The 26,411-nt window shown below is 42.1% G+C and overlaps 1 protein-coding gene and 1 long non-coding RNA gene across 4 annotated transcripts in view; one reads left to right on the top strand and one right to left on the bottom strand.

The window, feature by feature from the left end:
* Nucleotides 1–25,502, bottom strand: part of PUS7 (pseudouridine synthase 7) — a 125,052-nt gene extending 99,550 nt beyond the window's left edge. The window contains exons 1-5 of one of the 3 annotated variants that reach the window (XM_082473536.1): nucleotides 25,259–25,502; nucleotides 15,591–16,017; nucleotides 14,623–14,707; nucleotides 14,388–14,489; nucleotides 7,120–7,264 (exon numbers count right to left, since the gene is read on the bottom strand). In XM_082473536.1, the coding sequence (XP_082329662.1) occupies nucleotides 7,120–7,264; nucleotides 14,388–14,489; nucleotides 14,623–14,707; nucleotides 15,591–16,017; nucleotides 25,259–25,385 (886 nt within the window). In that variant the 5' untranslated portion in view covers nucleotides 25,386–25,502. The remainder of the gene's footprint in view (nucleotides 1–7,119; nucleotides 7,265–14,387; nucleotides 14,490–14,622; nucleotides 14,708–15,590; nucleotides 16,018–25,258) is intronic. The other 2 variants (XM_082473535.1, XM_082473534.1) reach the window with 2 other exon arrangements.
* The window catches only part of LOC309666305, a 386,060-nt gene that overhangs the window by 191,969 nt on the left and 167,680 nt on the right, over nucleotides 1–26,411 (top strand). The gene's annotated exons all lie outside the window — the stretch shown is intronic.

The following is a 26,411-nucleotide window of genomic DNA, read 5'->3' as shown; positions in this document are numbered from 1 at the left end:
CCATTCCCCAGTGGCTTCCTTTACAAGCATGTGTCTGAAAGGGGGCCGCCTGGCCCTCCAGAACGTATGCAGGCCAGAGGGAGACAGCAGCCATGGCGGAGCCTACAAGCCTTGCCTCATCTCCCCAGCCAGGTGTTCGCACAACAGGCTGGATGCCTCAGCAGGGTTGGGGATAAAGCTTGTGAGGAGCTGCCTCAGCGACAAGTTTAGATTTTCCAAAGGCCACTTCCATCACAGAAGTTTAGCGAACACTAGATGGTTTACAAAGGTCTACTGGACAGAGACAGCAGCTGGCATTCAATACCTAATTGTCATTCTTGGGGGAAGAGGAGACTTTAAAAATTAAGTCAGGTTAAAAATATTAACTTCTGAGCCACTGTTACTTCGATTGCTCAACGTTTTAGAAACTGGCAAACATTTCGAGACTTTGGAAAATCTGACTTTTAAAAACTGTTCTTCCAAACGAACATTAAAATTACACTACAATCTAGAAACATATGTTTAAACAACATTAAGATTTCGACTTCAGTTGCCCAAAGAGTGTTCTGAAAAATCAACTTTGGGAAAAATGTGTAAGCCACAACTGCACGTCTCAGATGTTGTACAACAATGTTTGTGAGTCTTGTGTGACACAAAGCTGCAGCTGTTATTTGAACGCAACTAATTCAGTTGATTTCTGTAACTCTATGAAAGAAAGACTGTGAAAAAATATTTCATATAATCCCCAGAAGTCTTCTTCTTTTAAAAATGTTCCTTTGTCTTTGTCCCTTTAGCATGAACTCATGAATCCTTCATCTTCAAAGACATAAGAAACTTCTGATACTAAAGTTACTTGTACACCTGCCTTTGTCAAGGCAAAAAGCACTGCTTCATAGGTTAGGGATATAAGCTACAATGTAGAGAACAAATTGACCAATAAGCTGTCTTGGAAAACTGCCATAGCATGTATGCTTAAAGTATTACAGAAAAAGCACTGCAAGTATTTCTTGGGCTCTTGATGTGAATTCCTCACAACTCATCCTTCAGAAAATTGTGAACAGGGATATTATTTTTGGTTTTCCTTCCAGCTCCCTACATTTAAGCAAAATTGTCTATACTTAGCACCTGTGACAAAAATCATTGGCATTTCATTTTATCTACATGAAACGCCAACCGCTCTTACCTGCTGCAGTTCTGACCTCTGTCCAAATGCACAGCATAAAGAGCACAAGAGAGCAGTATTTAATTTATAATAATATTAAAGTGCTTTAGAAGTGAACATGCAAATGATCGCATGGAAAGTTTCTACTGAGGACTCCTACAGCGCCTGGTGGTTATGTGGTGGGTTAACAGCCATTTAGACGTTAACAATGGAATGTCGCAGAGGCAAACAGTGAACAAGCAGAAAACTCACCGACAGGTCCAGGCCTCCCTGTCTCAATCCCCTCACAGTGGCCTGTCCACTCACCCTCAAAAGCTGCACTGTCTGTGCCCACAGGATGTAGCAAAAGGTGTAAGACTGTATGCAAAATGCCTCCCCATCCAGAGATTTGTTTTCTTAAATATGGGAGGACGTGTACCAAAACGCTATTTGTGATTATCTTTCGGTTGTGAGACTGCAAGTAATGACTGTTTTTCATTGTGCTTTTCTGTGTTTTATGAGTTTCCTGCACTGATTTTTTATTTGAAAAAAATGCAAAAAATTATTATGGAAAACAGTTCTCAAACTGATAGATTAAAACAGATTTAAGAGACTTACCCACCGAATGCAATGTTCTGACCTTGTTTGTATCATGATTTAAACAAGACATCTGTATGCAAAAGGCATTTCTGAGACAATCAGAGAAAAACTGAACATGCACTGGGTATGAGATATTAAGAAATTACTGTTGATTTTGTGGGGATGTGATAATGATTTAGGGTTTTAGTTCTTATCTGTCAGATACATACTGAAGTATTTACGAGTGAAATGAAGTACTATGTAGAATTTTCTTTAAAAACACTCCAACAAAGGAAAAAAAAGTGGGAGGAACAGATCAAACAAAACAACAGAACGTTAATAATACTGAAGATGGTTGATGGGTACGCAGGGGTTCAGCATACTACTTGCTTTATTTCTCTGCATGTTTGAAAATGTCCATAATAAAAAGCTTTAAAAATATTTGTAAAAAAAAGAAAAAAAAATATTTGTGATAAAAGTTGATGAAGTGTAGCTACATTTTCCTCTAACTACCCTTTCAGTATGTTCAAAATTAACTATAGTGGCAAGAAATAAATGAAACCACAAGACCAAAAACTAAATGCTGTTACACCTTAAGAGAAACCATGACAACTGATATGAGTTTGGCTCACAAGCATGCATCTTTTATTAGCAAATCCAAGCAGTGAGCATGCATTCAATTATCTCCTCTGCAAGTAACAGACATAAGGATTCTTTTTCCAAGTGCACTCAGTACACAAACTAGTAATAAGCATATGCATTGATTAACTGGGAATGTTTTGAATAACGGACAATCGGTGAGTCTCAACTTATTTTGGGGAATTTGTTTGACTTCATAAAACTCCAAATCCTTGGAATGCTAGGTAGCATAGATGGTAGCTTTATAATTTAAGTGAATTTAAAATAACTTTCAAACATTTTGAGACACTCTGATTTAAAATATGAACGCAAAGAATTCTCAGGCTAGGAAGCAATCTTCTGATGGTCTAATATGGCAGCCCCAGGAGAGGAGAAACAGAAACCAGATAAAAAAAGAAAACGACATTCAGGAAGATTCATGTATTGAGCACAGAGATCCTCATGAATAAAGAAGGAAAAATGTTTGTAGCTCGAGAAAGATGACAGGATGGGTAGCATGCAGAACATTCTTTCCTTCTTATTCAAGTCCACTTCCCCTGCTGCGCCCCTGCACACCCACCCTGCAGCTTCCTCAGGGGTTCTGCTCCAGCCATCATCAGCCCCCTCCCTCTCCACTGGCTCTTTCCCGTCAGCATATCAGTATGCTCAGGGCTCTTGATTTTAAAAGTCAAACCTACGTCTCCCTCTCCTTAACCATGTTCCTTTCCTTTCTCCTTCTCTTTACGGTGTATTTATCGTCTTCCATTCTCAACCTACTGTGTAAACTGGTTTCCAATCATTCCACTAAAACTGCTCTGGCAAAGACACTGATGATCTCCATATTGCTAAAAACTGGTGGACGTATTTCAGAGTTCCAATCCTGCTGGAACTGTCTGTAATATTCTCCACAGCTAACCACTCTATCACTGAAATCCCCTCTTCCTGTGGATTGCATAGCACCAGGCTCTCACAGAAACTTAACTTTGTATCTGTCCGGCTCTTCTTCCTGAGTCTCCGTGGACTCCTCCATCCAGGTATGCCTCCTGGAAACCATTCATTTCGCACAGTATGGAGAATCTACATATTACATGCCACAAAAAATTTTTTTAACTTAAATCTTTAAAAAGGTTTTTGGGGATGTATACTATCTATCTCAAAATATAAGTTAATTTACCTGAGTATATGGTTTATGATAATTATGATATTTTCAGAAGAATACCATATGTATGCTTTAGTAGGTAAATCAATGTGCCCTGTCTATCAGACTGGATTAACACACAAAATAACATCTGAGTTAAAACAGTTGGTAATTTGTGTTTGGCCACCATGATTTAGAATCTACCACACCTGTGTTTTAGGATGCATGGCCCTATCTGAGGTAAAGAATGTTGCAAATCTGCTAGGACTTCCCTGGTGGCGCAGTGGTTAAGAATCCGCCTGCCAATACAGGGGACATGGATTCAAGACCTGCTCCAGGAAGATCCCACATGCCGCGGCGCAACTAAGCCCGTGCGCCACAACTACTGATCCTGCGCTCTAGAGCCGGCGAGCCACAACTACTGAGCCCGCGTGCCACAACTACTGAAGCCCACACGCCTAGAGCCCGTGCTCCGCAACGAGAGAAGCCACCGCAGTGAGTAGCCCCCCACTTGCCACAACTAGAGAAAGCCTGCGCACAGCAACTAAGACCCAATGCAGGGACTTCCCTAGTGGCACAGTGGTTAAGAATCCGCCTGCCAATGCAGGGGACACGGATTCAAGCCCTGCTCCGGGAAGATCCCACATGCCATGGAGCAACTAAGCCCGTGCGCCACAGCTACTAAGCCTGCGCTCTAGAGCCCGTGAGCCACAACTACTGAGCCCGCATGCCACAACTACTGAAGCCCATGCGCCTAGAGCCCGTGCTCCGCAACAAAGAGAAGCCACCGCAATGAGAAGCTCGCGCACCGCGACAAAGAGTAGCCCCTGCTCGCCTCAAATAGAGAAAGCCCACGCACAGCAACAAAGACCCAAAGCAGCCAAAAACAAAATAAATTAATTAATTTTAAAAAAGACCCAAATGCAGCCAAAAATAAATAAAATTAAAAACTTAAAAAAAAAAAAGATTAAAAAACAATGTTGGAAATCTGGTAGATAATGCATGACCCACCAGTAACAATTTATGTCAGGGTTTGGTAGTGAGGGAGCTCTAAAAACATTCTATCTTAGCTTTGCAATGAAGCTTTAAAAGCTAATCCACTCAAATGCTTCGCGAGGTGGCCCAGGAGGATGAGCTGTCACTGGTACTGCATTCTGTTTGCAGAGGCACCAACAGCCCTCTTCAGGCACCAGCTCTCCCTACTTTCTGAATGCTGCTTACTTTAGGCCACTCCCCGTGTGCAGGGGGGCGGGGGGGGGCCAGATCTGCAGAAGATGCGCATAGGCTCTCAGGTGCCCATCTGGGTCCATGAGGCGGCGGGCGGGAACACGCAGATGGCAGAGCTCTAGTCTATCTCTGACTAAACGCCACAGCCCCTCGAACCCCGGAGGTCGAGATCTCCATCCAAGCACTGATTCAAGTGGACCTGCCTTCATGCTTCTTTTTACAGTGAGAAATTCATACTTTACTGAAGATGTGAGAAGGGAAATGGGCTGGGGGGGTGGTGTTCATGTCACACAGAGCTCAGCACCTCCCTTGGAAAACAAGGAAATTTTTTATTTGGAAAAAAAAAGAAAGGTGGGTGTGGAATAAGCACAGAAAATGTAGATACAGACAGAACACGAGAGATATGGAACCACTCACTTGAGGGGGCAACTGTACTGGCCACCTCGGCCTGCAAATGCCAACATCACAAAAATGCTTAGGTCATCCTCTAAGATAAAACAATCATTTCCAAGAAGTAACCAGTCAAAAAAATAGAAAAAAAAAATTGCCTTTTCCAATCTGCTTCCTCGTGACCAGTCGTCAGAATGAGACCCTGCCTCTTCCTCTTGCCTTTGCAAGAGGGTAGCTGACCAATGAGGACTACCTCTCTATAAGGAACACCTCCCTAGTAGCCCTTCTCAACCTGGGCTCCTCGAGAGAATGAAGACTGAATGCACCAAGGCATCTGCTTTATGTAGGAAGTCACCTTCTCTCCTCCACAGCTAGATGAGTTGCCAGCTACATGCCAATTGTGGGAGAACAGAAAAATACAGCCATTCACATCATTTCCTACTGGGCTTAATTTGCCTGGACAACCCCAGCTGCAGAAAAGCTGTCAAGGTTATATTTTATTCTATGAGTCAGACATCAAAGAAACATCTAGTACCCAAGCCATTAGACTGTGGATTAAGAAATGATTAACAATTTGTGCCCTCCATCATTATAGGTCACGATAAAAATAAAAATAATTAGCAAAATTTCTATCTTATCAAATAAGGTACAACAAAACAAGTATTGAATTCCAACTCAGACCTATGCTGGGGCCTAGGACTGTGTTGTCTAATATAGCAGATACAACCCATATGTGGGTACTAATCCCTTGAAATGTGATTGGTCCAATTTGACATTGTCATAAATATAAATATACACTGAATTTGAATGGTTTAGCATCAATAACATAGAATATTTAATATACAATTTTTCATGAATTATATGCTGGAATTATAACTTTTTGTGTATATTTGTTTAAATAAATTAACAAAGTTAATTAAAAAACAAAAACAACAACCAAAAAAAAACCTTGTGCCCTCAAGCAGTCCCAGAACACTTCATCTCACTGCCCTTTCTGGTATCTGCTGAGAAGTGACGTCCGGCCTCCATCCTCTCCTCCCCACCGCTCAAGGTTTCTCACTTCTATGTCACTAACCAGACTTACTGATTTGATAACATGACTTTCTCAGGCACAGCTAAACCTTATTTCTGCTCCCATTTTTCTCACACCCTCTCCTTTCACTAGAACCATAGTTAGAGACAATTAAGGCTTCATCCACTCACAGCATTAACCTAAGAGAATACTGACAAAGCACTGATGCCTTGAACACTCTTTTGTTATATAACAATCATCGAGTTTTACTCCAACAAATAAACCTAGAAATAACTCTTCACTAACAGGTGTCATCGATGGTAGGGGAGAAGGTGAGGAAACAATTTTTCCTTCTGTAATTCTCATTAAAATTTTATCTGCTGATTTCACAGGTAAAAGAAGAAAAATTACCCAATTTTTCTTAAGGTTATGTGCAAATAGAAATCTTCATGGCTGGAGAAAACAGAACATAACTATCAACAGGATGCACTGACAACACACCCATTTCAAATGAATGCTACTCAGGGAAAGATGGGCTTGGGCGAGGAGTGGTTTTCTATATATTCCACGTTTTTATGTGTAGTGAAGAAGGTACTCACGGTTGGAAAGCAGCAGCACTTTCAACAGAGGGACTTTGCAGAATATGCCACTGGGATAGGTGACAGCAGTTTCTGTTCATCTGACAGCTTTCTTACCTCCATTAAGAGCACAGAATGAGCCATATCTTTCCGTTTTCTTCTTGAATTGCCACTCAGCCTGCTCTGCTCTTCAGGGAACATGTCAAATTCCTAAGACTCTCTCTCAGGCACCACTATCATTTCAGCAAATCCGTACTCACATATAAGACCTACTGTCCCCTTACCAGACACAGTCTGCAGGATTGCTCTGGCATCTGAAATGCATCTGAAATTCACCTTCTTTGAAGGAATGACATGATCAATATCCTTCTCTGAACAACCGCAAAATGACCCTTGAACACGAACAGGCAGACAGAAGGAGGAGACGGAAGAAATGCCGAGTCACTAGCATACTTACTTGCCAAAGCCTTCTTTCCAGCTGCATGATAGGCTACAATATATTTCTTCCCCTCTCTATCTTCTGTTTTTGTTTCTAATCCTGGAAACAGAGATTTAATCGCTTGATGGATGACGGTTCTTTTCTCTTTGGTGTCCTCAATAACCTATTAAAAACACAGATAATGATACTACTAATTTGACAAACATTAAATAAGGAAATAATACTAAGGAATTAGTAAAAACACTACTCATCTTAATAATGATGTGAAGTAACCAAAGCACAGGGGTATGATTTCAGAAGTCTTTTTTTTAATTAATTTTTTTTTATTGAAGTATAGTTGATTTACAATGTTTCAGGTGTACAGCAAAGTGATTCAGTTATACATATATATATATTCTTTTACAGATTCTTTTCCATTATGGTTTATTATAAGATATTGAATATAATTCCCTGTGCTATACAGTAGGTCCTTGTTGTTTATCTATTTTATATACAGTAGTGTGTATCTTTTAATCCCAAATTCCTAATTTACCCTCCCTCCCCCCTTTCCCCTTTGGTAACCATAAGTTTGTTCTCTATGTCTGTGAGTCTGCTTCTATTTTGTAAATAAGTTCATTTGTATCATATTTTAGACTCCACATATAAATGATATCACATTGTATGTCTTTCACTGTCTTACTTCATTTAGTATGATCATCTCTAGGTCCATCCATGTTGCTGCAAATGGCATTATTTCATTCTTTTTTATGCTGAGTAATATTCCATCGTACATATGTACCACATCTTCTTTACCCATTCATCTTTCAATGGACATTTAGGTTGCTTTCCTATCAGAAATCTTTTAGAGCTTCACAATATTGCAAATCCTAAGGGCCCATTCGGGACTTCCCTGGTAGTGCAGTGGTTAAGAATCCACGTGCCAATGCAGGGGACACGGATTCGATCCCTGGTCCAGGAAGATCCCACATGCCATGGAGCAACTAAGCCCGTGTGCCACAACCACTGAGGCTGCACCCTAGAGCCAGCGAGCCACAACTACTGAAGCCCGCATACCTAGATCCCGTGCTCCGAGATGAGAGCCACTGCAACGAGAAGCCCATGAACCACAACATAGAGTAGCCCCTGCTCGCCACAAGGAGAGAAAGCGTGCGTGCAGCAGTGAAGACCCAATGCAGCCAAAAAAAAAAAAAAGAGCCCGTTTATTGAGCTTGTACAGCTGCCAGGCACTGTACCAATCACCTCACAATCACTGTCTTACTTAATCCCAATCAGCTCCCTATCATGCCACCAGTATATCTACTTAAGAGATGAGGAAAGTGAGCCTGAGAGAAGTTAAGGAATGTGTCTAAGATTATATAGCTGTAGGGTGGCAGAGCCAGATTTGAAATTCAGGCTGTCTGACTCCAGAGCCACCCATCACAGACGCTCCCCCTCAGGGACTTGGCTGAACAATGAATACCTCAGGGCTCACAGATGGAAAAGCAGGTAAGCTGGGTCTTTGGGGATGTCAGAAACTCAATTCCCCGGATAGTCAAGTCTACTACTGCCTCCAATGAATCCTGTTCTATACTGAGTAACTTTATGATGACATTCTAGTACATCTGTTCCCCAAAAAGAAAAGTCTACACCAAGAAAATGTAAACTTATTAGTTACACAACTGTTTTTCAATTTCTGAGCATGTCTTACACTGAGAAATACATTTCATACTTGGAATCAATAGCCGGCAATATGTATGTGTTTGCTCCTTATTAAAAATCTAACAAAAATTTACAGAACAGTATTTATCCTTACGATGTGCAATACACTGTTACTTTCTATTTTATTTTATTACATTTTAAAAATGTTGGTGAACAAGAGCTGGTTCTTTAAAAGGGTAAACAAAAATCGACAAACCTCTGGCCACACTCACCAAATAAGCAAAATAAAAAATGAAAGAGGAGAAATAACAACCAAAACCATAGAAATACAGAAAACCTTAAAAGAATACTATGAACAATTATATGCCAACAAATTCACCAACCTAGAAGAAATGGACAAGTTTCTAGAAACATACAGCCCACCAAAACTGAACCAAGAAGAAATAGATAATTTGAACAGACCAATCACTAGAAGTGAAATAGAATCTGTAATAAAAAAACTCCCTGCAAACAAAGGTCCAGGACCAGATGGCTTCACCGGGGAATTCTACCAAACATACAAAGAACAACTCATACCGATCCTTCTCAAACTCTTCCAAAAGACTGAGGAGGAGGGAACACTCCCAAAGTCATTCTATGAAGCCACCATCACCCCATACCAAAACCAGACATAGTCACTATCAGAAAAAATATCTGTGATGCAAAAATTCTTAACAAAATACTAGCAAACTGAATCCAACAACAAATAAAAAAGATTATATACCATGATCAAGTTGGATTCATCCCAGGGTCACAAGGATGGTTCAACCTATGCAAATGAATCAATGTGAGGGACTTTCCATTGCAGGGGACACAGGTCGATCCCTAACTGGGGAACTAAGATTCCACATGCCACATGGTGCAACCAAAAATAAAATTCAATGTGACATCAACAAATGAAAAGACAAAAACCACATGATCATCTCAATAGATGCAGAAAAAGCATTTGATAAAATTCAACATCCATTCATGATGAAAACTCTTATCAAAGTGGGTATAGAGGGAACAAAGCTCAACATAATAAAAGCTATTTATGACAAACCCACAGCCAACCTAAAACTCAAAAGTGAAAAGCTGAAAGCCTACCCACTAAAATCTGGAACGAGGATGCCCACTCTCACCACTTCTATCCAACATAGTAATGGAAATCCTAGCCACAGCAATCAGACAAGAAAAAGAAATAAAAGGTATCCAACTTGGAAGGGAAGGGGTAAAACTGTCATTATATGCAGATGACATGATTTTATATACAGACAACCCTAAAGACTCCATACAAAAACTACTAGAACTGATAAATGAATTCAGCAAGGTAGCAGGATACAAGATTAACATACAGAAATCAGTTGCATTTCTTTACACTAACAATAAAATATCAGAAAGGGAAAGCAAAAAGACTATCCTTTTAAAAATCGCATAAAAAAAATAAAAAAAAAAACTGGGACTTCCCTGGCAGTCCAGTAGTTAGGACTCAGCACTTTCACTGCCATGGTCCCAGGTTCAATTCCCGGTCAGGGAACTTAGATCCTACAAGCTGCACAGTGCAGTGAAAAAAAAAAAAAACGCTGAGGAATAAACCTGACCAACAAGGTAAAAGCCTTACATGCTGAGAACTATAAAACACTGATAAAGGAAACTGAAGATGATTCAAAGAAATGGAAAGATAACCCATGTTCTTAGATTGGAAGAATTAATATTGTTAAAAATGGCCATACTACCCAAAGCAATCTATAGATTTAATGTGATCCCTATCAAATTACCCATGACATTTTTCACAGCACTAGAATAAATAATCCTAAAATTTATATGGAACTATATAAGACGCAAAATTTCCAAAGGAATTCCAAGGAGAAAGAACAAAGCTGGAGGCATAACCCCCCCAGACTTCAAACAATATTACAAAGCTACAGTAAAACAGTGTGGTATTGGCACAAAAACAGACGCATGGATGAATGGAACAAAATAGAGTCCAGAAATAAACCCACACACCTATGGCTGATTAATCTTTGACAAAAGAGGCAAGAATATACAATGGGAAAAAGTCTCTTCAGCAAGTGGTGCTGGTAAAGCTGGAGAGCCGCATGTAAATCAACAAAGTTAGAACACTCCCTCACACCATACACAAAAATAAACTCAAAATGGCTTAAAGACTAAAATATAAGACTTGACACCATAAAGCTAGAAGAGAACATAGGCAAAACATTCTCTGACATAAATCGTAGCAATGTTTTCTTAGGTCAGTCTCCCAAGCCAATACATATAAAAGCAAAAATAAACAAATAGGATCTGATCAAACTTGTAAGCTTTTGCACAGCAAAGAAAACAAAAATGAAAAAACAACCTACCAACTGGGAGAAAATATATGCAAATGATGTGACTAACAACGGATTAATTTCAAAAATACACAAACAGCTCATATAGCTCAATATCAAAAAAAAAAAACCCCAAACAACCTAGTCAAAAAATGGGCAGAAGACCTAAACAGACATTTCTCCAAAGAAGGTAATACAGATGGCCAATAGGCATATGAAAAGATGCTCAACAATGTTAATTACTAGAGAAATGCAAACCAAAACCACAATTAGGTACCATCTCACACCAGTCAGAATGTCCATCATTAAAAAGTCTACAGATAAATGCTGGAGAGGGTGTGGAGGAAAGGGAACACTTCGACACTGTTGGTGGGAATATAAATTGGTGAAGCCACTATGGAAAACAGTCTGAAGGTTCCTCAAAAAAGTAAAAATAGAATTGCCATATGATCCAGCAATCCCACTCCTGGGCATATATTCAGACAAAACTATAATTTGAAAAGATACATGCACCTTAATGTTCACAACAGCACTATTCGCAATAGCAAAGACATGGAAACAACCATAATGTCCACTGACAGATGAATGGATAAAGACGATGTGGTACATATAATATATACAAGGTAATATTACTGAGCCATAAAAAAGAAGGAAATAATGCCATTTGCAGTAACATGGATGGACCTAGGGATTATCATACTAAGTGAAGTAAGTCAGACAGAGAAAGACAAATACCATATGATATCACTTATATGTGCAGTCTAAAATATGATACAAATGAAGAACTTATTTACAAAACAGAAACAGACTCACAGACATAGAGAACAAACTTACGGTGACCAAAGAAGAAAGGGGATGGGGGAGGAATAAATTAGGAGTTTGGGATTAACAGATACAAACTACCATATATAAAGTACATAAACAACAAGGTCCTACTATATAGCACAGGGAACTATCAATATATTCAATATCTTGTAATAAACCCTAATGGAAAAGATTATGAAAAAAGAAAAAAAAATATATATATATATAAACTGAATCACTTTGCTGTACACCAGAAACTAACACAACACTGTAAATCAACTATACTTCAGTTAAAAGAAAATGTTGGTTAAGATACACTGAACTGATTTCATGACCCACTGATGGACTGCAACCTGAAAGCTAAGAAGATGTAATATAACTACTACCAGCTAAACCTAACAATATTCTAGCAAAATAAAAAATGTAAAAGAAAAGTACACTATAATTATAGACAAGTGACATTTTCATATCAAAAAGTGAGCCAGGGAATTCCCTGGCGGTCCAGTGGTTAGGATACTGTGCTCCCACTGCTGGGGGCCTGGGTTCAATCCCTGGTGGGGGAACTAAGATCCCGCAAGCGGCACAGCGCAGCACGTGGCCCCCCCCCCCGAAAAAAAGTGCGTCTAGATCTAGAATTCACTGAAAGCAATGAGCTGGAATCATAGTTAGTGTGTATGAGTGAATACATATTCAGACCTCAAAAATTCATAAAGTCCATCCTCCTGTTTTTTAGATGAGGACACTTGCCCATGGTTAATACTCTTTAAGGTAAAAGCTTTCAATAGATGGCATAACTATAATTTTTAAGGTGACAGTAAATCTTGCCATCTCTGTAGGAAAAGTGTATTATGCGACTAAGATATGTAACTGCATCGCACAAGCAAGGGAAGCCTGGATCAAACTCCTAGACTGCTCTCAAAACCAATTCTTAGGAATTTTCTCCTTGGCATTGCTGGACATTTTGTCTATGAGTAAATTCAGTAACTAAAGATCCCTAAAATTTTAACAGTACATATTTTTGAGAAATTTTGGTGGGGAGAAGAGGAGATGAGGGTTGGAGGCAAATAATAAATTCTGAAAAGTTACAGTAAACTCTTTTTACCTGGGAGCAATGGAAGGAGAAATTTCAAACAACCCCAAATCCAGCAAGTCGTCAAAATATAGTATAAAATGAATTTAATAAACTTTAAATTCTAATAATCTTGTGCTTCAAGATTCTTAAAATCTTGTAACATATTTGCTTTGCTATAGAGATCACCTAGAGCTGCTCTATCCCATATGGTATTCACTAGCCACACGTAGCAACTGAGCACTTGAAATGTGGCTAGTCTGAATAGAGGTGTGCTACCAGTATAAAATAACACTGGATTCTGAAGACTTAGTAGGAAAAAAAGAAAGTAAAACATGTCACTAGTAATTTTTAAAATATTGATTACATATTGAAATATTTTGGGTAAATAAAATACACTGTCAAAATTATTTGCCTGTTTGTTTTTACTTTTACATTTTTTTGAAGATTTAAAATTAAAAACATGGCTTGCATCACAGTTCCACTGGACAGGGCACTTCCCTGGCCATCCAGTGGTTGAGACTCTGCGCTTCCAACGCAGGGGGCGCAGCTTCGATCCCTGGTCAGGGAACTAAGATCCCACATGCCATGCGGCACAGCCAAAAAAACAAAACAAAACAAACAAAAACAAACAACCAAACAAAAACAAAAAAAATCCACCACAATTCCACTGGACAGCACTAATCGAGAACAAAATTTTCATAATGAAAAGCTTTTTAAAAGGCATTTACTGTTCTATTTAGTAGCTGAGCTCTCTTTTTCTTGAATACCAGAAGTAGACTCAAGATGAGCAAAGCAACACTCCCTTACCTCCTTCCCCCAATTCCTCCCCCTCCCAGAGTCCAATCTGAGACCAGGAGGCCTTTGGAGCCAGGGCCTCCCTATCAGGACCACTGTCAGGCTGAGACAGTCCTTTGCAGCAGACACTGTGTGATATAACAGTCACTTTGCAGTTCTAAACAACAGATTTCTTTGTTGATTTGTGGTCACATAAAAAATTTTTTAAGCGGAAACATAACCTTTTTTTTTTTTTGGGCCATAGCTTATCTGGATACTGGTTATCTGCCACTGATAAAAACATTTTTAGTGCAATGCACTTTTAGATCAAATAGGGTAAAGCCATTCTTTTGTTAACTACTGTAATTTTTCCAAAAGACATTTATTAACATCCACCCAACAAGAAGCAATTAAAACCCCGGGGACTTCCCTGGTGGTCCAGTGGGTAAGATTTCACGCTCCCAACGTAGGGGGTCAGAGTTCGACCCCTGGCCGGGGAAGTAGATCCCGCATGCATGCCACAACTAAGAAGTCCACACGCGGCAACTACAGATCCCGCATGCCGCAACTAAGAACCGGTGCAGCCAAAATAAATTAAAAAATAAAATAAAACCCTAAAAAACCTTTTCATATGTTTTTGTGCTACTTACCTCGATGGCAACACTGGTTTCCTTATTTTTAAAAAGCTGGAGCTCTTCTAAACGCTGCTTTTCTTCAGCTGTTAAAACCGTAAATACATCTTCTGAAGGATCCTTTAAAATAACCATGAGAACTCCCAGTGAGTCACACACAAAATTCGAGGCTGTCAAAGCTCTATATTTCTATGATCTCCAGGAAAGGCTATTTTTATACAGAAGGTGACTTCTGCTAGAGAGCTGCTCTTACCTCTTCATCTACTGGGACAGACAAGTCACTCAAATGGCTGATGCGTCCATCTTTTCCTATTTCGTGAACAACGAAGTCAGAATATCTGAGGAAAAGAAAACGCAAACTCTCAAAGCATCAACATTTTGCTGCCTATTAATTTTAGGAGAAAGTTTCTCAACAGTAAGCCTTATCATTGTGCAAAACAGGGATTAAAAATAAAAACCTTCAGTGCAAAGTCACGGAGTTATTTTTTTCTGGTTTCACAATGAATTCTAAGCCACACCTTGGCTTGGTACCAGAATGTACAGAAAAGACCCTCTGAACTTCTAGAATATTCTTCCAGAAAAATGCCTAAATCAAAGCTTATTAATGTTGCCCTATGATTATACAGTCCATTCTAAAGTAAATCACAAAACACAGTAAATTTAATCAAATCAGAAGCCTGTATATCTCCTGAGAACCACCCGGAAGCTTACCTTTATGCTAAATACTTTACAGACATTATTTAAAATACTCTCAACAACCCTCAGGTAGAATTATGATCCAATTTTGGACAAGGATACTGAAGCTCAGAGGAGTTAAGTAACTATGAAGTTGCTGAACTGGATTCACACCCAGATCCACCTGGCTCCAAAGACCACCTTCTTTCTCCTGTAGATGTGGCCCATTCAGGTGGAAGAGTTTAAGATCTTAGGATCAATTCAAGGGAAAACTTGACACCATTTAAAGTAATACATTTTAAGGAAATAAACAGCATCCATTCACATATTAACAAGGGATGCCACAGGGAAATTGTTATTTAGTCATTTTATCTTCAAATAGCTTCTTTTACACATCCAGGCAGCTTTCCTTCATCCTATTCCTTATTGACCATCAGTGTGAACAATCCTTGGGGACAGAAAGCTAAATGGAAAAACAGACTGCTGATCTCTTTCCAGAGAAAAGAACTAATACAACTAAAATAACTTGACATAAACGAAACGTACCTTTCTTTTAAGATTCCTGAGAATCCTTGGTGAGAACTTACGAACTTAGTGATGCCTACATCCAGCTCGGTGAGCCCGTGCTTCATCATGTTCGCGAAGCTCTCTGCCTCTTCCTCCTCCTCACCCTCCTCTGAAAGGCCATCTTCCTCCTCTTCCTCCTCCTCCTCCTCCGACTGCGGGTCAGAATTCTTTTTACCCTCTCCGGCAGTCTTGGGTGGCCCAGGCACCTTTTCACTGCTGGCTAGAGAGTTGTTCTCTAGCCCGTCTTGACCTTTGGTCGGACAGCATTCTGAGACCTTCTGTCTCTTTGCCTCACCTGGGGCCACACTGTCATTATCTTCTACGGCAACAGACCCCCGTTTCAATGACACACCGGTCATTTCTGTCATCTCCATTTTCAAGGATCCAAGAAAACATTTAAGAGAACCTTTTAGAAGCAAGAAAGAGCAGGCAGTAATAATTACTTCAATAAAGAATTGGGTTTCAGCAAATAGAGGCACATTTAACTTTGTTCCTAGGGTCCTAAATATCATTTATTAAAATAATTCTTCCAAATATACTTTTAGTGGCATAGAAAAATGGCACAATATTTCTGCAGGGAATTTGACAGCAAAAGCCTTAAAAATATGGATGCCTCTTGACCCAGAAATACTACTTTCAGGGATTATCCTAAGAAAATAATTAAGAAAGTGCTTAAAGTTTTAACTGTAAGGATGCTCATCTCAGTGCTTTTACATTAACAAAAAATTAAGAACAATGACATCTAGGTACATAAACTGAACAACATGTAGAAACAATGTGAAAAGAAACTGGGAAAGGTAGTTACTTCCAGGAGAGTGTGTAGGTGGCTGCGGACAGCAGAGAGACTTGTTTTTACTGAATACCACAGCTGTAGCATCTGAGTTTTGTTTCACATATATTGTTATCTTTTAGAAAAGCTGATTAAGTTACAAGTATATAAATAAATTTACTAACATGAGTCATTTATTAATATGATTCATACCATGTCATATTTTTTTTAAAAAGCAAGGAGAATGGGGAGTTCTTTAATGAGTATAGAGTTTCAGTATTGCAAGATGAAAAAGAGCTCTACATATTGGTTGCACAATGTGTATGTACTTAATGCTAATGAACGGCACACTTAAAAATGGTTAGAATGATGTTACGTGTATTTTGCCACAATTTAAAAAATACAGATTATCATTTAACTGGCCCATACACAATGTACTAAGCAAAAGTCTAGGAAGCCATATGCACTTCCCAGTATGGAGCACACATTTATCTAAGACTGCAAGCGCCTGTCTAATTTGATCATATTTGATGCTCTTGGTGAAATAAGGATAAAGCTTCTTCCTATATCACTTATATAGGGAAATGCTAAAATTAACATACGAACTTGGTAAACATATTATAAAGAACATAAATGAGCAAAATATTCTAGTTCTCCAAGGCTTGGTTAATAAGAAGCCCACCTACAGAAGCATCTACAGTAGAATAATGATGATGAACTAAATTTTAAGAATCCGTATTTGATCTTGCCTCATTGTCAAAAGTCAAGAATGGAAAGAAAAGTGAAAAGCGAAAGGCTACAAAAAAAAAGAAGGGGGAGGGAAGTAGAGAAAAATGTCAGTAAAAACAATTTCCTTTGAAAGACAAAAAAAAAAAAAAAGAAAATGGAAGAAACCAAGAAAACGGGAACTGAAGTAGACTGCACCTAGTTATACAAAATTATCTCTAATCCAAGTAAGAAAGCACTTATTCTTTATGTGTTCTAAGCAAGGTATAGTAAAAGAGAATGCTAGTTTATGAGATGCTGATGGTGTTTCATCCTCATTTTATACCAACAAAACTGCCCTCAGAGCCTGCACACCAGTGACGGAGGCAGGCAGGGCCCAGGGCTTCCTTGAGACATGGGAACACACAGAAGACCTCAGAGGGCATTGGCGTGAGGGTGTCTGAGAAGACCTCTTCCTAATGGAAGACTAGACGCGAACACCTGAGTCAAGCTCTAGGGAACGAGTAAGAGAGAGGCTGTGCAAAAAGTGGGAGGAAGGTGGTACAGCATGTGCAGAGGCACGGGAGAGCAGGGAGCGCTGGAGGAACCCCACCGAGCTCACCATGCATCACGAGGGCAAAACACACATGCAGAGAACCTACACTTAAAGCTGGGGAGCTGGCGGAAGCACACCAAGCTGAACAGAGGGAATTACATCCGAAAAAACAAATCGTCACCTGATTCGTAAGTCAGATAGATTTCGTGGTATCCCTTCAAAGAGAAAAACCGGGGTTAGGCTGGGAGATTAGGTAAGACGGCAACTGAGGTAAGAAATTAGTACAACCTGATCTAAGGCTGAGGCAAAGGTGACAGAAAGGAGGGGTGGATTCAGGGACATTTAAGAGGTGGCGCGGACAGGACTGGGTGACAAATGTGAGAGGAAAGAGGAAATACTACAGGATGACTCAGGTTTTCTGTCTTGCGGAATTGAGAGGATAAGGGGAGCTCTTCCTGACATGGGGACCCTAGGAAGAGGCATGGCGGGTAGGAGGGATATAAGCACACGTACAGTCCTGTGGTGTTGCTGGCACCTGGGGGACATCCCATGGCCACTTATTACACTGTGTCACACATATTCTTACCCCCAAACCCACAATGGCTCCCCGATGCCCCAATGGCGGTGTGGACCTCAACCAGGGGCTGGACATGTCCTGTGAGCAGCTGATGCGGAACCGCGGGCTTCGGAGGGAGCGGCATCACGCGTTAAGTGCCTGCACGGGGCCAAGAAGGCGGCGTCACCCACAGAGAAGTCCCAGGTGGTGAAGAAGCACCTTCACAACGTGATCATCCTGCCCGAGACGGTGGGCATCTACAATGGCAAGACCTTCAACCAGGTAGAAATCAGCCCGAGATGATCGGCCACTACCTAGGCGAGTTCTCAATCACCTACAATCCAGCACTGGGGCCCCCCGCTCCTCCCGGTTCATCCCCCTCAAGTGGCCTGCTGGCCACTAAAGACACAGACATCTCTAAAACAAAAAACCCTCACGACGTTCCCAGATGGCATGACAGGATCTACCAGCAGATCCCGGTACCCTTCTTGGGTGAGAAGAGGAGAGCACGGCCAACAACAGCCACATCCGCAGCTGGGCTCAGACTCCACGGTCTGCAGGACATCTGCCTCCTTCCCAGGACGCAGAGAACTCATCAGCCTCCCTCTCAACAACGTGATGGCCGTAAGCCCGGATGGAAACACCAGTTACTTCCTCTGCTCCATCCTTCTGCTTCGGCACCATCCACCATCCAGCACCATGTGCCACTATCCTCCACACAGGCCTCCGACGACTGAGGCCCAGCCCGCACAGGTGCCCACTCCCAGCCTGACCACTCACGAGCTCTCTCTTGTGGGAGGTCCTCCACACCTGTCTCAGCCCTGGGCTCCCTTGTCCTTTGAGACTCATCTGAAGACCACGAGCCCTGACTCCCATGGCTTCCTCTCCGTTAAGTCCATGTCTTCCCATTTTACCTCCCTTCATCTGCACTACCCATGTGGGCATCCTGATACCATGCTTTCCCTCACCACTTTCTAGCTGTGTAACTTGGTCTGAGTAAATTACTTAACCTCTCCAAGCCTCTGTTCTTCAGCTGTAAAACGGGAATGATATGTGCTTCACGGGACTGTCGTGAAGATTAAATGAGATGACAAACACAGAGTGGCTGGCCACAGTAGGAACTAAATAAATGCCAGTCCCCTGTCCTCCCTCAAGAGGTCTGCAGATTCTTTGAGGATAGTAATTCTTCTGTACCTGCCAGAGAATCCAGAGAGGTATAACAAGCATCAATAGATATTTTGAAGAATTCTTGAAACAGGTGCTGAAACTGTTCCCCATCTACAGATATCAAAGACCTACTAAGTAGCAATTCCCTAATGAAATACTGGACCTGGGCAATGACATCCATGGCCACTAACATCACAAAAAATAGACAACCAGACACTGCAGGCCCCTGAAAGGACATGCTGTTATCTATGAAGCTCTTACTGATTGCAGCTCTATGTCTAACTACTAGTTTAGATGGCATACAGGGACAGAAGATGTTAAACACCACCATGCAGAAGCAATCAGCAAAAGTGTGAATGTGGGAAACTCAACAAGGACCAAGACAGTCCTTCAACTAATAAACAGCAAGACAAAAAAGAGGAAAGGGGAACGTACAGATAAACCTACAAAGAAATGCAATGGGTGGATTCTTCTTTGAATCCAGGTTTAAACAAATCAACTGTTAAAAAAAGTATTTATGAGACAATCAGGTACACTGAAACAGTGATGATGACATTAAGATAGCATGGTCAACTTTTTAAGGTACAATAATATCACTGCGGTTACACTTAAAAGTATAATCTTTGTCTTAGAGATACAGGATGAAATCTTTATGGTTGAAAAGATATGAAGTCTGGACTTTGTTTCAGAATAATTTACCAGTGATGAATGAAAGTGCAGTGGGGTATAGATTTAAAACAAGATTGGCCATGAGTTGATAGTTGTTGAAACAACAATGGGTGATGAGAATATGGCGATGTCATCACATCATTCTCTCTACTTTGCATGTTTGAAATTTTTTATAATAAAAATAAAAGTTCAAGGTATAAAAAGATACACTAATTATTCTATTCTCATCAAACCACCACTCTGTCCAGCTCTACTGCTCCCTCTCTCCCATCACCTGTTCTTCAAACACAGAGACCTGCAGTCCCAAGATACCACCTCTTCCATCTTCATTTCTTCAAGCGCCCCAAACCTCAACAGCTCTTAACTCCTAAGCCACACTCAACACTCTTGCTCACTAGCCCAGTTGCACGATCCTTGCTAAACCTCAACCAAGTACCAATCCTACTGTCTCCATCTGTGTTCCTGGCTGCTGCTGGAGAAAACATCGCCAGGTGAGGGGACTTCCTCTTGTGACAGCCCTCCATGCTGCCTGGCCATCCCTGGTCAGCAGGGTCTTCTCCAAGTGCTGTGTGCCACTCACAAAGAAAACAGGGATCCTGGGACAACATATCTCCTTCCAGCACATTCACAAGACCCCTTATTATAACCATTCCCCTGCAACTGCACCCCTCTGAAGGGAATTCCAGACTCATTTTAACAGTCACTCACTCCTCGTCCCTGCACTCCATCCCCTCAGCAAATACTCACCGTGCACCCCTGTACCAGGCGTTATTCCAGGTACTGCATGCGACACCCTAGCGAATCAAATAAATGCCCCGCCAGCGTGGAGCTTACATTCTGGTGGAAGATCTGGCTTCTACTCCGTGCTTTTGTCCTGCTTCTCGAGGTGCTCTTTTCCCCTCCTGCTCAACATGCTGCTTAAATTTGGGCTTCCCCAGGTTCCTTCCCCAGTCCTGTTCCCTTCTCATTCCCAAGTTTTCCAGCCAAGACGCATCTCCAACTCCCTGATTTACTCAGGGGAGGGGTCCGAGGCAATCATAACGACCGCTAAACAATGATAGTGTACAGGGAGCTCAATCAAGCCTCGCTTCAACCCTGTGACTTAGGCGTCATTATTATTCCCATCTTAGCCACTAAAAAAGAGAGTATCTTGCTCTAGGTCACACAGCCTAGTAAGAGGTAGAATCAGGGCTTCCCTGGTGGCGCAGTGGTTGAGAATCTGCCTGCCAATGCAGGGGACGCGGGTTCGAGCCTTGGTCTGGGAAGATCCCATATGCCGCGGAGCAACTAGGCCCGTGAGCCACAATTACTGAGCCTGCGCGTCTGGAGCCTGTGCTCCGCAACAAGAGAGGCCGCGATAATGAGAGGCCCGCGCACCGCGATGAAGAGTGGCCCCCACTTGCCACAGCTAGAGAAAGCCCTTGCACAGAAACGAAGACCCAACACAGCCATAAATAATAAATAAATAAAATAAAATAAAATAAAAGACAAAACTGTAGTTCAAAAAAAAAAAAAAAGAGGTAGAATCAAACATCAAATTCAACATGCCCCTAAGTGATCTCATCATTTCCCACCACAAATGCACTTCTCTTATTTACTTATTTTTTAAATTAATTAATTTATGTTTTTTGGCTGTGTTGGGTCTCTGTTGCTGCATGCAGGCTTTCTTTAGTTGCATGGAGCAGGGGCTACTCTTCGTTGCGGTGCGCGGGCTTCTCATTACAGTGGCTTCTCTTGTTTCGGAGCACGGGATCTAGGTGCGTGGGCTTCAGTAGTTGTGGCTCACGGGCTCTAGAGCGCAGGCTCAGTAGTTGTGGCTCACGGGCTCTAGAGTGCAGGCTCAGTAGTTGTGGCGCACGGGCTTCAGCAGTTGTGGCACCCGGGCTTCAGTAGTTGTGGCACACAGGCTCAGTAGTTGTGGCTCGTGGGCTCTAGAACACAGGCTCAGTAGTTGTGGCGCAGGGGCTTAGTTGCTCTGCGGCATGTGGGATCTTCCCAGACCAGGGATCGAACCTGTGTCCCCTGCACTGGCAGGCGGATTCTTAACCACTGCGTCACCAGGGAAGCCCTGCACTTCTTTTAAATTGCACCTCTTACTCAAGGAATGTTAGCAACAAACTACCAGTCACCTAAGCCAAAATATGGGCATCACCCCATCTCCTCACTCTCCCCTATGTGAATGAAATTCTGGAAGGTTTAGGACAGCACTGTTACACCTAACATCCCTGGAATGAGAATATTAACAGATCGTGGATCTGAAGTATCAACCACTGGTTTCAACTCTTGCTTGGCAGTTTGGGCATATGACTTGGAGCCTGATCTAGGTTTTGCCATTTACCAAGTGGGTCACCTCTCTTAAGTCTCAGTTCCTTTCTCTTTAAAGCTGAAAATGATGACTTGGTCAAAGGTCTGTACCAGCTGTTGCTATTCAACTGTTGGTCATTAATGTTTATTATGGATGGTTTTCACTGCAGAACTGTATTGCTGAGTCTGGGGAAAAACAAAGCTTCTTATGCTTCTTTTGTTCTCTGGGCTAATGATTAAACATGGCTTTCTCCTTCAAATACCATTTAATTTTAAGAGACCCTCAAAGCACTGCCAAGAGCACCAAATAAACAGACCTTTAGTATCTTTTGGCAGTCCTTTTTTTGACACTTGTGGACACTTGCCTGATCTCTTTTTCTTGTTACATTTAATTGTAAAGACAAGCTCATTAAACAAAAGTATACTTTCCATTTGTTTTAGCCAATGGCCCTAACACAGACATTATTAAAGTATATATAGCACAAGTGATTATAAATCACTCACTATAAATTTTGCTAAGTTCTGTCTGTGGGCCTAGAAGCTGAGAACATATTTGCTAGAACAGGTATGCAAATGTCTGTGCTAAGGGAGGCAGAACTCAAATCAGTATTGTTTTCTTAAGCAGAAACTACACAAAAGAGAAGACTGAAATGAAATATAATTTTTAAATGAGAGAGAGAGAGAATGAATCATGTGAACATCGAAGAGGCTGAGAAGAATTCAACCAGAAAAATAAAACAACCCTAACCGCCCCCATTTGATTTCCCTAAGGAAATGAGCTTTGCATTCAGGATGATCTAAATATACATATTCAAGCCTTCTACCTCAAAGCTGTAAAAAGTGACTGGCTTTAAAAAAAAAAGGAGGGGGGGAGGGGAATAAAGGGCCCAGCTTTACGAGTTTTCTAAATGGTACTAAAATTTAAAAAAAATTTTAAGAAACATAATGCTGTACAAAAACGCTATCCATGATACTAATGAGAGCTTCTCAGATGTCAACCAAAATCTTTATAGACCAGAAGCTTGATGCTACAACTGGGAAGAGAATGAAATTTAATGATACTTACCCATGAACTCAAAGTCCTACACAATTCTTTAGAGGGAATACTAAAGTAATAGGTTTTGTTTCTTTTACACTCCGAACGAGCCAAATGGGATTAGAAATATTACAATTTTAACAGTATTTAAAAGTCTTTCTCATTAAGACATTAGATTCACCAATAAGCTTCCTCTACAATCCACAACAAAAATAAAGTTTAGCATTTTCAAAATTTTAATACAAGATTGACAGTCCCTTAACATTACTTCCCGCAAAATGAACATCTAAAAAAGAGCCATAATAATCTTATCTGTACTTCAAAACCCTCCACAACTTCCACTTTTTAAATGCATCTATCCTCCATCCTCTGCAAACCATCAAGAATCCCTCCAGCTTTCACGACAAAGAGCACAGCGCACAGACTACACTCTAATATGCGAAGTCATTAAGGCCCTTAGATTCGTTCATTTCACAAATATTTATTAAGCACCTCTTATGTGTCTGGCACTGTTCCAGGCACTGGGGAAAAGAGGAAAATTTCCTACCCCCATTAAGCTTACATATCAGAGAATAAAATAAAACAGTCTCAGAACATGCACGCATAAGCGCTACAAGTCAAGCAGAGTAAGGACGGTGAGAGTAAGAGGGGTGCCCTTTAGTGAAGTCTCTCTAAGGAAGTGCCTTGTGAGCAAAGACTTGAAGGAAGAACTAGACGTGAAAAGATGTGTGTGTTCGGGCAGCAGGTACAGTGCCTGTAAAGAACCTGAGGCAGGAGCAAACTTATTCAACAGACCAGCTGGACTGTTATTTCTCTCTCCTACTTGGGGCCAAAAGCCACGTTTCATTAACAGCTCTACTGCACCAGCTTCTATCAATCAAAAGATACGTTCAAAAGGAGTTGTAAATTAATACACACGAACTGTTGGCTACTTTGCCTAATGACTGAACAACATCACTGCCTATCCAGTGTGAGTGTACAGTCTGATTTTTGGCAGGTGCCTCGACTGCCAAGGCAAGGAGGTGCAAGGCAAGGCTTGCCAAGGTGATGGGGCATGCCGGCTTCACAGATGATGAGAGACTTGAAACAAAAGCCCTTAGTAACCCTATGTTTTCGGAATGAAAAAAAAAAAAAAAGTGGTCTGACAACGGAACCAAATATTTGAAAGACTAAACACTCCAAACCCTCTTTCTTGGCAGGCGCTAATACCCAGGCAATGAGGGTGTACTGTTAAACCTCTCGGTGCAGGGCTGGCGGTAACGACTCCGTGTGGATGGGTCAACACGCCCAGCAGCACCTCCTCCATCCACTCATGAAACACTGACCGAGAAAAACTCCGGTTTGCTCCTACACTGGGAAACGTATACAAAACAAGCAGTCACCTGAGTGCCTGCTTGGCACGTAGTAGGTTCGCTGTTAGTAATGACAGATAAATAAGAGAACGAAAGCACGTGGGCTGGACCCGGTAGAAGCCTGGCTCAGCGGTGTACGGAAGCTATAAAGGGCTTCGGGATAAAGGCGGGTTTTCTCTTCCGGGAGGAAGAAGACTTTAGAGAACCTCAGGGGCAAAGAAAGGGAGGAGTGGGACTGGGATCCTCGGGCTAACAGCGCCGCGGGGAGGAGGGAGGGCGCGGCGCTTGCGAGGACCCGCCGGGAGAGCGGGGGGCGGGGCTGGCACCGCCGAACCGCAGAACCCGCCGGGCTCCAGCCACGCTCCCGCGGGCACGATCCGTAATGGAGGCGCCATGGGCGCGCCGCGGCCTCAGACCACGGCCGGGACGCCTTCCCAGTCCACTCTGCCCCTCCGGGTGGGGTTTTGGGCCGGGTGGCAGGGCCGAGGGCTGGCCGCAGAGCCCGGGTGGCTGTGGGGAGGCCGCACACTTACCCGGGGCCTGAGAGCGCGCGCGCGGCGCGGACCGGGCGACAAGGAGGCGGGCGCGCTGCTCCGGGCGCAGGAAGGCGGCGGCGGCAAGGGCCACTCGGAAGAACCAGCAGCAAGGGCAGCCAAGCATAAGCAGCGGACGCGGTAGGCGCCTGGGCCCCGCCGCGCTCAAGCGGACTCACAGCAGCTGGCCTCGCACACGTGCAGCGCAACGACGCGCCGCTGCCGGCTGGCCCCTCCCCCGGGGCGGAGCACGCCCTCCGCCGCCGGCCACGCCCCTCCGCCCCCGCCCACCAACCTGTGGAGGAGCTCCCGCCCACTCCCTCCCACCCCTGCTCAGTGGCCCCCGGGAAGCCTCGTGCTTGCACCCTTTGGCCTTGCAACCTGCGAGGCTGGAGCTCCCCGTGGTCCTTTCACTCCGTGAACTCTCAGGCGGTCGAACCTGGGCTTTGGCGGGGGGTATTACCCAGAGGGGAACTGCTGTGTCATATGGTAATTACATTTTTAAATTTTTGACCAACCCCCATATAGTTTTCCATAGCAGCAGTAGACTTGTTTTTAAAATCTGGGTTTACATGTGGGAATCTGGTTAGCTGATGATCATAGGTCATACGCTAAGACTGGTTGCGTTCTATGCTGCCTTCCGCTGATATTATTCACCTCAGTTAAGTACTTCTAGTAGTTTTCTGTCCCTAATGCATGTACAATCACATTTTCTTGAACTGTGGTTAAATCATAGGTTAATGTCCCAATGACAACAACTGCAAGTATTTTTACCACACCCACACAGTAGAAATTCAATCTAAACTTTTAATTTTCGTATACAGTTGGCCCTTGAACAATGCAGGGGTTAGGGGCACCAACTCTGTCCAGTTGAAAATCCAAGTATAACTTTATAGTCAGCCCTTTGTATCTGCAGTTCCACATCCATGGATTCAACTAACTGCAGATGATATAGTACTGTAGTAAGTATTTATTGAAAAAAATCTGTATAGATGGACCTGGGCAGTTCAAAACTTGTATTGTTCAATGGTCCACTGTACTTTAAAAAGTACCTTCTCTGAGATTGTGGCCCAACTCCTCACAAGCACGTATGGAGGAAAGAATGTTCACATTTCTTTGGACATTAACTGGGTACATGGTCAAAACCTACCCT

Source organism: Balaenoptera physalus (genome assembly GCF_965194825.1).
Source record: "Balaenoptera physalus genome assembly, chromosome: 8".
Lineage (NCBI taxonomy): Eukaryota > Metazoa > Chordata > Mammalia > Artiodactyla > Balaenopteridae > Balaenoptera > Balaenoptera physalus.
Note: the sequence above shows the minus strand (reverse complement) of the source record. Positions and strands in the feature narration are given on the sequence as shown.